The sequence below is a fragment of the Thermobia domestica genome, chromosome 2 (genome assembly GCF_964235325.1).
Source record: "Thermobia domestica chromosome 2, izTheDome1.hap1.1, whole genome shotgun sequence".
Lineage (NCBI taxonomy): Eukaryota > Metazoa > Arthropoda > Insecta > Zygentoma > Lepismatidae > Thermobia > Thermobia domestica.
Window position 1 is genome coordinate 333,515,517 of NC_137455.1, and position 15,020 is coordinate 333,530,536.

At 35.3% G+C, this 15,020-nt stretch overlaps 1 protein-coding gene across 2 annotated transcripts in view; it reads right to left on the minus strand.

The window, feature by feature from the left end:
* The window catches only part of CAH9 (Carbonic anhydrase 9), a 152,842-nt gene that overhangs the window by 6,478 nt on the left and 131,344 nt on the right, over nt 1-15,020 (minus strand). For both annotated transcript variants that reach the window (XM_081749143.1, XM_081749141.1), the window contains one exon: nt 4,878-5,105. In XM_081749143.1, the coding sequence (XP_081605269.1) occupies nt 4,878-5,105 (228 nt within the window). The remainder of the gene's footprint in view (nt 1-4,877; nt 5,106-15,020) is intronic.

The following is a 15,020-nucleotide window of genomic DNA, read 5'->3' on the forward strand; positions in this document are numbered from 1 at the left end:
ATATTAGGGATTTGAGAAATGCGACACCGTAGGCCGAGCAAACGCATGGATCTGGAGCGAAATCTCCAGCTAGTCGAAGACTAGTATGTTTATAACATGGATGATAATGATGAAAATTCAACTATAGTGCTGGTTAGGCTTAACTTGTACAATGGACAATTACTAAATTATATATATATAATTACAATTCAATCTTTGATCATATCACGCGTTTATTCGTTTTGGTTTCTTTTGCACTTCAATTTGTGTGTTAAATTGGAGTGAGTGGATTTTAATATCTCTCTTCTCAGAAATTTCTTTTGTTTCAACCTGCTCTTTCGCCTTCCTCAGATTATTCTTTACATGAAATTGTGCTTCTGGATAGGATGGAGCATTCTTACAAACTTTCGATGGTAAGTTTGGAACTTGATGTGAATTCGGAATGAATAAACATACATACTCAAAATGTCCCGGTTGTCGACATTTGAAGCATATTTTATTTGCTGCACGACACGCATCATCAGCATGGCTTAATAAGCAAAATTTACAACGCTTAGCTAATATGTATGATTTTTGATAACAACTGAAGCATTCATATGGCTGTGCCTTCTGATTCATGATTATTCTCTTAAGGTAACACACATCTCGAACCAAATATCGAATTAACAGATCAAGTTTCTTAAGCTCTGACAACCAACAATTTTCTACATAACTCTGTGGTCGTTCAGTTTTAAAATTTCCTTCTTCCGAATTGCACTGCATTTTCACTTGCCTTTGTAGGTTCCAATTACCTCGTCGCCAAATTGATAATGATGAAAATTCAACTATAGTGCTGGTTAGGCTTAACTTGTACAATGGACAATTACTAAATTATATATATCTAATTACAATTCAATCTTTGATCATATCACACGTTTATTATTACCAAGAACACTTCTACAAGTACTAAACTCTCTCTTAAATTGAGGATAACTTATTCCGTCATCTTATCGTAAATTACTCAGCTCCTAACACCTTAACTTATTAGCCATTACATTCTTAATTATCCATAAACAACATGCTAACATAGTTCTACTTTTAAACATCACATACTTGGCGTTAAAAACCTAAGTTTCTCGTTGCCAACCATTTCATTTTCCTACAATAGATAAAGGTTGGTAATATGCCTTAAAAATAAAGTTGCCTTAAAAATAAAATTAAAACTTCCATAACTAAGTTCCTAGGAACACTTATCTATGTAACGAACACTTATAGTTGTTTACAAGGATTATTTTTTTTCTAACGAAATTCTTTTCATTATTGCGCGGCACCACAGCCACAATATCAGTTGCCTAGTATTAGTTTCGAGGAAATTAACTCTACAATGGTTCGTTCGTTTGAAATACACAATGTCAGCACTTTATAGAATGGATAATAATATAATTGTTTCATATTATGAAGTGCGTTTCTCCAGAAAACAGATGCACCAAACCTGCTCAAAATAACGTAATATACGTATGTTGACGGATTGTTTAGTGCATGGGCGGCGATTAGGGGGGGCAGTTGCCCCCCCACTTTTCTGAAATAACCTATTAATGTATATAGTTTCAACCAGGGAAATTTGTATATTATCATTGATATACAAATATTCAGATCATGTCTTGCCCCCCCACTTTTAACGTCCAATCGCCGCCACTGGTTTAGTGTCATGAGAACTTTATTTGTCAAAAGATGTAAACAAGATGTCAACAGAACTTACGATGGCTATAATTTATCTTCAGATGAACTGGAAATTGTTCTGTCAAGATACCTACAAAACGATTCTGAAAAACAGAACTTCTCGATGCATGTGAGAACTCCAAAAAGTATGAATAATATGTTAGGCGTCTATAATTGGTGATAGTTCGTGTTGTTTTCATTTGGCTCGGTAAGTAATGATATCAATATTAGTAATAGTCTTATTAACATTATAAGTGACTGTGGTAACAACATTCAGAAATCTTCTGTCTCAAACTTGTTGTCACCACCGCTGGTCACCGGATTTCGCTGCAGTTCAATCTGGTAACCTTATAAACATATACAGTGATGCCTTAGAATACGAAATTAATCTGTTCCAGTTCAATCTGGTAACCTTATAAACATATACAGTGATGCCTTAGAATACGAACTTAATCTGTTCCAGAACTCTGTTTGAGTTCCAAATCGTTCGAGATCCAAAAGATGTTTTTTTTTTTTTAAATAATAGAAACTTCATTAATTCGTTCCTGGGTTCCTTGAACTCGAATGTTTTTAACAGTAAGTACACTGGATCATAAGGTAAAATATTAACAAATAATAATAATAATATTTGAACACAAGATGTGAGTTTCGTTTCACAGTATGAAATTACGGTAGACTTCCAAACTATGGGAATTCAATACTCAAACTTCAAGTAGTACATCTATAACTACTAGTAGCAATAAATAATACTGGTATACAAAAATAAGTAAATAAATAAAATAAAGTTTCTGTCACAAGAACAAAACAAACTCTTTCCGGAAGATAATTTGGCCCTGAATCCAGATCAAATTGCAGATTTTCTCCATCGGCATCAGTTTTCATGTGGAAGTGGTTTTTGTGCATGTCTATGGCAGCTTGCGTATTGTATGTATTTGCCATAAAGATATGGTCTCGCAATAATAATTTCTAACATATTTTTTTAAATCGGTATTAGTACACAAACGAATCAAAGGAATGAGCAGCATAGAAGGAAATAAAAATTAAGAAACTTACCTAAAAATGTTTTCTACCCGATTTCCTTCGCAATTTTGCCTCAAAAAAGTCCCGTCGTAAAATCCAGCAATAGTCAGACAACATTACTGCAGTCCACTTCCCTTAATAACGCTTTTCCATTTGAGAAATATCCTGGTGAAAGCGTTCACCATGTTCATCACCAATGGCACCAAGGTTATCCGGGAAGAAGTCCAAATATTCGTTCAGGAAATCCAGTTTAAGTGACATATTATATCCCATACGTTGATATGATCTCACTAGTTCATGTACAATATCGCCATAATTCTCTGCCACATTGTTGCCCAAAAAGTTCTTGCCTACACTTACAAAGGACAGCCATTCATTTTCTCAACATCGTTCAACAAGTCAACAAAATTCTCATCATTAATTCCCTAATTTGCGGTCCTACAAATATTCCTTTCTCTATTTCAGCATCACTGATCTTTGCGAACTTCTGTCGCAAGTATATGAATGCACGTGATGTTTGGTCCACTTTTCACAAAGATTTTTCTTAAGTCCCAATTTGATGTGCAGTGGAGGTAAATACACATTTTTAGGATCAACAAGAGGAGTGTTCGCTGAATGTTTATGTCCAGGCAGCAGTTCATTGCGAGCAGGACATTTTTCCATAATAGTGAGTTTTTCTGTCCCTGCTGTCCCACTCGCACAGAAAGCAGCAGTACTTTGTGTACCCATGTTGCATGCCAAGCAGAATAGCAATAACCTTTAAATCTCCATATATATTTCATTTGTATTTGTCATATTGGATAAGAATGAGAAGCAGTTTAAATATCTCATAAGTCTCCTTAAGGTTAACAGCGAGAGCAATCGAAACAGAAGGAAATTTGTTCCCGTTGTGTAGAACTGCTTTGAGACTCAGTTTACTAGAATCTATGAACAGGCGCTACTCATTTACACTGTATGCATGACCAAGAGTCTCCATAACGAAATCGATGTTGTTACCAAAACAAATCTCACCTTCCTTCGAGAAATATTCAGAAAAACAGCATGGCAGTCACGAAAAACATTCAATTTTGCATCGGGAGAAAGAAGATTCCATTCCTTCAATCCTGAAGCTAAAAACTCAGGTTGCTTTACTAAAAACTAAATTTAAATCGCGAACAAGATCGTTGAGATCATTTTGAGTCAAAATGTGTGGAGTATTTGATTCACAAGACAATTCAAATGTTGGGTCGGCTCCTCCTCCATCTTCTGAATCTTCTTCATGCTCGTTACCAGCTTCATCGTCACTCAATATCATATATTCTGGATGCACTGGTAGCGATGTGGCATGCAAGTCTCATAGCAGATGATAAATTCGGGCACTGCACACTCTTCTTTGTTTTCGACGTGATTTCAACTATTTTTGTTAGACAAAAATAACAGTCTGTTGTGTGAACCATTGGTTCCCGTCAAATCATGGGAACAGCGAACGGCGTATGTCGTGAACCTTTTGTCCAACTTGTCAGGAGTCTAACACATGTCAAGCAGCACATGTGGAGCTCATTTCTTGTGTTGGTCGCCAACCTTACACCTGAAAAAAAGTTCGTAGCACTTCTTTAGCGGAATCAATTGTCGTTTTTGCGACTTGAGAGTCACCTCTCCACAGATGTAACAAAAAGAATTAGCATTATTGACACAGGTACGAGGCATTTTCTTCTTCTGAATAACCACAACACTCAAATTTCACTAACCTAGAACAACATGCAATCACTTCCAGAACTCACAATGCTGCGACACAGGTGGCAAGAATCATAACACATTCTATGGATTGAATATAACTCATCGGCAACGTTGCCAAATGTCACTAATTTCCCGGAGTATGTTCCTTGACCTCAGGGCCATGCATTGGAATTCCTTGCATTTTTCTCAATTTTATCTTTCTCTGAGTTTTATTTCAATCAATAAATCTACAACTTACTTAAATTCAGCCATGACAGAATAAACAATATGCAGCGTTTTTACCGATTTTCAAGGATTTCAATAAGGAAGGGGTAGCATGTCACAAGAAAACTGAGCCCGATAGACAAAAACTGATTTCATTTACGAATTTAGATTAAGCTTAGAACACAATTCAGAGTCCTTGTGACAAAAACCTTGTTGACCAATGTAATTAATAACTGTCCAATTGCAAAGAAACAACTGACCTGTCTGAAAGATATCCATACAGGATCGGGAAATACGATCCACGTAACCACTTCAGAGCATGGCGGCGTTGTAAGAGATCCCTCATACTTGTAAAAATGGTCAACGTCTTTTGGCAATAACGCCGATAAAGGGATGGTATAATTCATGGTCACTTTTTCACCAACATCTGTTATATCAGCCAAATGCCTAATTACAGGCTCCAAACGTCTGTTATGATGCTCTCCTACCTGCAGAAATAAATAAACTTTAGTAATAGAAGTGAAAGAACTCCGATAAACTTTGACATTTAGTTTATCTCCCAGATCAACGTTTCTCACATTGTGGTCCACAGATCCCTGTGTTCGTCTTAGACTGAACACTTGCCCAAAAAAGATTTTTAAAAAAATCCAACATGCCACAAACTACAATTGGGAATCTCTAAAGATGTATAGAGTATTATACAATTTGATACGATGAATTTTATACAAATTCTAATAATTTACATAGATGTATTATTATAAAGTATGTTGATCGGCTACGATTATCTAAAAAGGAAATTCTAATTAACATTATTTTAAAAGAATACAAGTATGCTTGTATGCTCAAACTGTAAAGAAAAATCATAAATTTCGAAAGCGATCACAGTAGACGGTCCGTAGAATGTTCTGACTAACAAAAGTAATCTCCCTATACAAAACGCTTTGAGAAACTCTGCTTTACATCAAACTGAAAAAAAAAAATCATTTCCAACTGACGGATATACAGAGTGTTATGTAAATGTATCACAATACTTTGAGAACAGATTCCTCACATCAAAATAAGAAAGCAAGTTCATATGAACCTGTGCTCAAAAGTGGATAGTTTCGGAGTTATAGGATGCCGAAAACGTGAAACAAGTGAACTTTAAACGTTCATACCTTCACTACTATGGAACCTGTCGTAGTCGGGTCAAGACATCACTGAGGAACTGGTATGAACTATCCAAATATCCATCTTTCAGAACCTCCGGTACTTGCACAATCATTTTTAGAAAGGCTGTTTGGAAGTACACTCTTCACGTACCTCTCTAAAAATTGTGTACAAGTACTGGAGCATTCTTCAACATGGATATTTGGATAGTTCACATACCAGTTCCTCAGCGATGTCTTGACCCGACTACGACAGGTTCCATAGTAGTGAAGGTATGAACGTTTAAAGTTCACTTGTTTCACGTTTTCGGCATCCTATAACTCCGAAACTATCCACTTTTGAGCACAGGTCTATATGAACTTGCTTTCTTATTTTGATGTGAGGAATTAAAATATTGTGACACATTTATTTAACACCGTGCATACTAGAACATGCATTTCGTTCCAGAGCACAAACTCTTAGAAGCTGTAAGTACCAAGAATAGGTGAGAGCGGGAAAGTCCGTAAATATTGATAAGTAGAATCTTTACAGCTATAGGACTAGATGGTGGTAGATTGTTAAATAGAAAAATTAACTTATATTGCTTATATCTATGTTAAAAGTAACCAAAACAATTAATTACGATCTTCTGAACCAGTGGCGGGTAATGTTAGTGTTGCAGCGTTGCAACAACCAAAATATTTCAACAAAAATTTTATTAGCATTAGTAGTAAAGAACAGGAAAAATTACTTTTAATTACTCCCATATATTTTAAATAACATATTTTTTTACTTCTATAATTGTAAAATCCATTAATCCGTTTTAAAAAGCGAAAACAATCAGTCACAGAGACTCTAATTTATATTGCGTTGCAGCGAGAATACAACGACCAGATTTCCACAGCACGGCAATTGGAGCGAATGTTAAAGTATCCTTTCCCTACCTCAGCAATTAAAGGCTCTGGTTGTTGCAGTGCTTCTGCAACGACGCGGCACGATTTCCAGTGAACGAGAAGATTTTTTCGCGCTAAATAAGATTTCTGAATTTTATTTCACTACCAATTACAAATGAAATTTATTTTTATGTATTCATATTTTTAAATTACGGGACTATATTGAAGCAAATCAATATGATGACAATTTTTAAAAAAAGTATTCGCAGAATTACACAATAAGAAAGAAAGTATGTAATATAGTAGAAAACAAATAAAGGTAAATGCGCATTTACAAGTTAATTCTTAGCTTTATAGATAATGAAAGCTTCTTATGCAGTAATTTGTGAACCAAATATTAATAAGTCAATATATAGAATCCCCCCTCTGTGGATAATATTTTAATATATACATATTTGTTTTATAAAATAAAAGTATTTTTTACTCTTGATAACTTTCCACATAAAATTGTATGATGGGGAACGCTACATTGAATTTGGGAGTAGTTAGCAATGCTCAGGGGCGCAGCGACGAGGGAGTTCATGGGGTCCAGACCTCCCAAAATTTTCGAAACTCGACTAACATTCTGAACTTTCTTAACGAACTATACTTGTTTAACAGATAAATATTGATGTATGCTAAATGTTTTATTTTACGCCTCATCATATACTCTTTCTTTTCTTATAAAAATATTCGTTCTATCATTTTTTTTAAAAAAAAAATATATGTGACAATAATAAAGAATTACTTATTGTCTTTTCGGATGCAGAATAAGACAGCTTAGGTTCGATATTACATAGACGTATTGGGACCCCTCCCAGCAAACATTTCTGGGTGTAGAACTGGCAATGTTGTTTGTTTTGACGTTCTTTAACTTTTGGCTTCTGTTACATGCTGTCCAAGGCGCATGATTTGGAATGTAGTCTTTCTTTTACGCACGTGTGTGGGATGGTGTATATGTGACATTCGCGATTCATACCTCTTTTGCATCAGCTGTTTTGGTTTTTATTTATCACATTTACTCGAGCTATATTTGCTATAATTCTGTAAATAACCTACAAATTTTGAATGAATTCTATACCATGACTTCTGTAAATAACTTTAGAAAAAAGCCTAACTCTTCACTGAGGAAAAACTTGCAATTAAGGCTTAGATAAATCAAGAGAAGGGCAATTCAAATGAGTGTTAGAAAAATTCCGGTTTAAATTCACAGGACTCTTATGGCAGCAATGTTATTTGTCTTAAATGTATTTCCACAGTTTGTTTCAAATTTTCTTAGATGAACTATGAATAAAGTGAGTTCAATTTACATTCTTTTATAATACTAATCTCTGCCGTGAATTGTCTTCAGTGTACACTGCAGAGGGATTTGGATCACTGTCAGGGACTGGGTTTGCTAGAATGAATTGTTTGCAATAATCTAGAAAAATTATTTAGGGAATCTACAAAGCTTCAGAAATTAATATTAACTGTACCTACGACGTCAGCAAAAGGAGACAGGCGTTTTTCCATATCGAAAACAATTAACACTTTCAAGGAATTGAATGTTCCAAGAAAAATTATCACCATTGGTTATGCTTTCCATCGAAAAGGTCTCACAATGGGAATACCAGAGTTCAATCAGCATGTATTAGACAAATTTATTCCAATCAAAGAGACGAGAGTAGACTTACTAATTAAATAAGATGACTAATCGGATAAAATGTTCTGCATTTTTTATTTTTTTAAAACAGAATTTTATTTAATATCACGTCACATACCATTTGCATCTAAGGTTATGATGATTAGTCAATGAGTCCAGTTTATATGTTCTATCTCTGATCATTCGTACTGCAACACCCGAAACCACAATCCACCGGCCGCCACTGTTCTGAATGCATATTTATCAAACATGTTTCTAGTAGATTAGATTGTATTACATTCAGTTAGATTAGCAGTTTCAGTAAAAGTAAAAACTAAAATCGAATAAGACATTCTAAAAAAAAAAAAAAAATCTTCGTAACATACTTATTTTGGAAACTTGAACACTGCTATATGCGTTTTATACACGAATACTTATATCTTTCTACAGGAAATTGTTTTTCGCCTTTTGTCTTACAATGCAATTGATCAGAGGAATGTTTGCATTCTACGAGGTGTTATCCAAAAGTAATGTTCCTACAAAAGTATCAATTCCGCAATCGATATTCTTATTTGCCTGCCAATACTACTTGGACAACAGTAAGTCACTTTTAGTCTGCTTTTTATTTCCGCTTCTTTAAGACCTGTTTTCACTTATTCGACTTGGTTTCACCGGTAATTGACTTCGTGGAATTGCTGCTAAATCTAATCAAATAGGCCGGATCCATTAAAAGTCCAATGAGTTTGTTCAATTGCAGGTAGTATTGACGTAAAAAATGTGTGTATTACCGTTAGGAAAATACAATAATCTCCTAGCTACTTCTATACATACACTACCGGTACAAAGTTAAATTACGGTTTGTTTCTGAAAAATGAAACTTGCCAATAATTACTGACAATGAACGCTATGTACTTTTTAGCGTTGTAAAATTAGTTTTCCTTTGTCGGAAACTATGCATGAGCTTACGCAATCATTCATATTGTTTTGTTCAGCTCATTACGATCTATCGATTGGTATGCGTCTCATTTTTGGATATTTTTTTAAACACTAATAATACTTTTTTTTATTACGGCCATGATTGAATACTACTCGCATTTGGACGAGTGGAAATCGATCTGTATTTTCAAACATATCCAAGAGGAGAGCTATTGCTGTATGTCGTATTACATTAAGCAACTTTATGATTTGCTTTGCCCTAATATACAGCACGATTCCAAGTTGGCAGCCCTATATACAAGAGGACTTTTTGTCTTCTTTTGATGTCACAAAACACCTCCCGGAGTTTGTGCACATTTTTCGGGTTCACCCTGTATATAAATGAGTATTTGTCTAATTCCAAAACGGAAACTAGATTACATTCAAAACCGAACTCTCATGGCCTTTAACTTTGGAACAAACGGCTGCACATAACGTTCATGTGCATATTAAACTGATTAAGATATATATCAAGTTTGGTCACGAACGGATGAGTCAAATCAATCATCTATGGTATCTATACTATAACCTTTGTGATTCTTTTCCATTAAAAATAAAAAGAAGAACTCAAATATTTAAGGAATATTTTGTGAAAATCGACCATAATACGAAGTCTACTAAACATAATGTTTCGGTCATTACTTCAAGATTTTCTTGACTTAAAAATTATTTTAAGTATCATTTTTTAACCATTTTTTCTTTTGACCTTCCCGCTAGTCTAACAGATAGAAAACGTGTCTTTGGTACACTTGTTCCAGTGTACGATTTCTGTTTGTGCGAACATTAAACGCATTATAGTGATTAGTAAACTGTAGGTCCACATCTCATATAGCCTTGTTACTTAAGAGCAACCAAGGGCGTCATTTGAAGAGTGCAGAGGGTAATTATCCATTCTCGTAAGAAACACATTCTTTCTAATAAATTGTATACTAATAAAAAATAATGTGGAATTCTTATCTCGATGGACAATCATGCCCTTTTCTCTGGCAAAAATCTGAAATGAAGCTACTGACAGGGACGCTTAAGACGCCTAATCACTGCGAAATTAAAATACCACTAATTTTACTGTAATTATGTGATACCTTCAAATAGATAAAAGATAATCGAAATGTGCAACAAGAGCGCTCTAAATAATATTATTTTGCATGGGATACCGTTATCACGAGTCACCTATAGTAGCTTTCTGTTTTGCAGCCATTTAAAACCGCGAAAATAAATGCCGATTTTCTAAATGGCTGGAAATCGAAAGCAGATAAGTGAATCGTGGTAACAGTATCTCATGTAAAATAATATTGTCTAGGGCGATCTTGTTCCACATTTCGATTATCTTTTATGAATTTGAAGATATCACACGATTACTTAAATTTAGCGGTATTTTAATTTCGCCGTGATGGGGCTTTCAAACAAAGAAGCTTCTTTTCCGTTATTTTCCAATTCATCTCTTTTGACTTCCATACCACTAAGAATTAAGTGAAATGAAAAACAAAAGGAAGTACATATTTCTTAATGTTTTTATTTCTTATTATTTTGTAAGACCTGATTAAAGAACGGGGGGAAAAGTGCAATATTTTACGCTCGACAAGGCAAGCAGAACGTCATCCGCTAAGATTTAATTAAACGGGGTGCGGCTACAAATAAGCTATAGACATACAGTATATCTTATCAGCTCATCGCAAAAATAAAAAATAAAAAAACTATTATTTCCTCAAGATACAATGATGTAATCTCAACATATTTTTAAACTTAATCGCACAGCAATGTTATGAGTGGCGGCTCTTAAGGGAAGTCACCACACAAAACATTTAAATTTTATTGCTACCATCGTGAGGGAAGACAGCTTCATACAGCATCAGAAAGCTGTATACAAGAGTTTGTGCGTTCGGTAAGCTTTATTCTGTTTGCTCGTAGCGATAAAATTGAAAGTTTTACTGATGTAGTTTCCCTCAAGAGCCACCACTGTATATTATTATTATTATTATTATTATTATTATTATTATTATTATTATTATTATTATTATTATTATGCAGTACTTTTGGGTTCAAGATAGGAACGGTAGAATGTTCAGTCTACCTCCAGCTCCAACTCACATAGTTCGTTCCGCACCTTTTATACGCGTGATACCGATTTAATTCGTTATTTACAAGCACAATTGGTGTTGTGAATTGGCACCATAGGCCATTTGAAATTATCTTGAATTAAGAGGCAGTAAATTCCAGTCTAGAAATCCAAAAATAAGTATGATCAAAGCTGAAGTGCTGCCCACATTTTAACCAACTGACAACTGTATGCCGCCGTTCGTGGCATTTAATACAATCTTTTTGTGTGTGTGTGTGTGGGATGGGGCGATTTTAAGAGGTTTAACATTTACTTCTGTAAACGTAGATCCATTCGAATTCTCCTAGCTGCAAATAAAAGTTGTGATGTGTAAATGCTATATGTGCGCTGGTACATTTACAATGTTGTTTTAAAACACTGACCACCCATTTCTGTTCAGATGGTCATATTCCCGCATTCGTAGGTAGAAAAAGTTGGTACTTAGAAACAAAGACCTGAATTTTCCAAACAAGATACATACTTCTTTCATTTAATTCCATTTATAGATAGAAAAAGATACAAGTTTTTTTTTTTTTATCCCTCGGTGAGTGCTTAACCCCTTCAGAACCATAAGAATTGTAGTCAATGAGAAGAATATATATATATTTTTTTTAACTATTTAGGATAAAACTGACCTGTAGATACCAAAGATTGGCATCGCAAGTTGATCTTCAACGGTTACCTACTTATGGTTTCGGACAAATTTGCCCCTATTGCCAATTAGTCAATAAGGGATTTTTAAAAATAAACAAAATTAAGCAGTTCCATCTATAATAAACTTTTTTAGAACTTCCTTTGCATAGTGTTAGCAATTATAACGTTTACGTACGCCAATAATAGTGTATTCTATATACTTCGTAAATCAATAAGAAGCGGATAAAAATTACACAAATCTAGTGTAGAGCAATTTATATTTATTTAGTCGATTTTTAGCTTATTTAGGTAGTTCTTGTATCTTTAATACACAATACAATAAAATAAAACGTTTTAAACGATCCAGTATAATAGTAGCACAGTTCAAAGAAATGGAACAAATATATCTCTGGGTCATGAAGGAGTTAATCGTTGCTTGACCGTACAAACTGAAGATTGTATAAATTTTGTGTAACTCACATTCCCAAAACACCTTCTTATAAAAGATTTAAAACTCCGACTCGAACATGTTAAAGTAAAGTTAGAAGTTGTGCCATTTCAAATATTACACCGTAGAAATCATTACGACGTAGTGATGTTGAAAGTATGTGAAGGAGGACAGATCACTACTTTGTAGATAAGTTGGAAGCATGTGAAGAAAGTCAGGTCACTACAACATAAGCAGGTAGGTCGGAAGCATGTGAAGAAAGTCAGGTCACTACCACGTAGGTAGGTAGGTCGGAAGCACGTGAAGAAAGTCAGGTCACTACTATGTAGGTAGGTAGGTCGGAAGCATGTGGAGAAAGTCAGGTCACTACCACGTAGGTAGGTAGGTCGGAAGCATGTGGAGAAAGTCAGGTCACTACTATGTAGGTAGGTAGGTCGGAAGCATGTGGAGAAAGTCAGGTCACTACTATGTAGGTAGGTAGGTCGGAAGGAAGCATGTGAAGAAAGTCAGGTCACTACTATGTAGGTAGGTAGGTCGGAAGCATGTGAAGAAAAGTCAGATCACTACAACATAAGAAGATAGGTCGGAAGCATATGAAGAAAGTCATGTCATTACAACGTAGAAAGATAGGTCGAAAGCATGTAAAGAAGGAGAGGCCACCACCACATAGGTAGGTCAAAAGTATGCGGAGAGGAAGAGGACATTATAATGTGTCGAACTGAAAGGTTAACAGAGATATGAAACCATTTTTCTTTTAACAAAACTGATTCTATGGTTCACTCTTTCATCTCATTACAACAAATGTAAAAGTTAAAGCCAACCTTCAACTGAAATACTGTTTTCCTCCTCTGTATTCACTATACTTTCTATACTCTTCATTACTCCTTCTATACTCTTCATTACTCCTTCTATACTTCCCTCACAAGGTAATTCTTCTCAATTTTCATCTAATCACTTTATCTTCTTTTTATATTATCATTTTAAAGAACAATATACGGTATTGCTTCTCTTTTATTGTTTTCAATACTTTCTTATCCGTTTTCCTATCCACAAAGCTAATTTTATAAAAACTTCGAAAGTGCTTATAGCGATCTAGCGCATGCAAGCAGGCCTGAAAACAGCCACAGAGGTTTGGGGGGCCATGGATATGTTAGGAGGGGCCAAGTCATTAAAAACTACGTTAAACATATCTAAATTGTGCATTTTGTATTGAAGTCTAGAGGGGCCACGAAAAGTTTAGGGAGGCCAGGCCCTCCCTAGCCCCCCTCTGGCTGCGGGCTTACTTGCAAGTTATTGATTATCCCTGTAAAATTATTACTGATTATTCATGGCACTACAATCAACTATAACAAATCACAAAAACAACATGATTAGGATTTCCTACGCTCTAAAGCTTTAAGAATATTATTCCTGTTATTTCGCAATTTTCAATGTTGTAAAAGAACCTTACCGTGCTGTGACTTCTTGTAAGATTTAATGTATGTTTATATATACATATAGTAGGTTGTACGATTAAAATGTCCGCTCTAGTTGCATAATTTTTAAGAACCAAAAACGAAAACTACAATGCTTGCTAATCAAAATAGTCGCTGGGTGCAACCAAAACCCTTTGCTAAACATTCAACTAACGATCAGATTCCGTGGCGGGAAAAGTCTGGAACCAGCGATACGGATATATCCCCTAGTCGCACTATCACCGCCCAATTATCAGGGAAAGGTGATCGAGATCTCCAAAAAGTTGATCGAGATGCTGGAAGAAGTGGTAGTGAGTGGGAGAGATATCAGGGAAACACAATGGATGAGTAAGTATTTCATACTGCAGCATTGCCATGCAACATGAGGACATCATGTCCTTTGACCGGAGCTGGATGCGTGCTGATAAGTTTGCCGTGCATTTCACGAAGTTCAGTACTATTACAACTTGCATTGATAGTTTCACCTTGCTTGAGAAAGATAAGATGAATCACTCAAACCATAGACTGTCATACCAGAAATAACAGATTCTATGGGTGGAAAGGTGGTTTAGATAATCGTCTTGGAGGTTAATTATGATCCAAGCTCTATCATGACCGTTTATGATTATCAAAGTAAATCCATTTTTCAGCAGAAGTGATAATTCAATGCAGGAAACTTTAATGGTTTCATCTTACAGTTAGAGTACTGCACGCCTCCAGATGACGATTCTTGTTGGCTGGTGTCCACTTAGAGAACTGCACACCTCCAGATGGCGATTCTTGTTGGCTAGTGTTCACTTAGAGAATTGCATACCTCCAGATGGGATTCTTATTGGCCGGTGTCAACTCGCGTGGCATCTATGAATCCAACTTTTTTTACCATACCGATTGCATGGATCCGCCGAAAGAAAGTGGAATACGTCTAACTTGTCTAACTTGTCTGCAATACCACGAATACTTTTCCGTTGGACTACTTACATGGTGTTCCTGAGGAGCTCATCTGAACATAATATTGACCAGTGTCCACGACAACACTGTGATAACGAAACGAAATTTGATAAACCAATAATTGCAGTCCAATCGCAATTCCTGATGCAAATGCGTTCATTGTCATTTG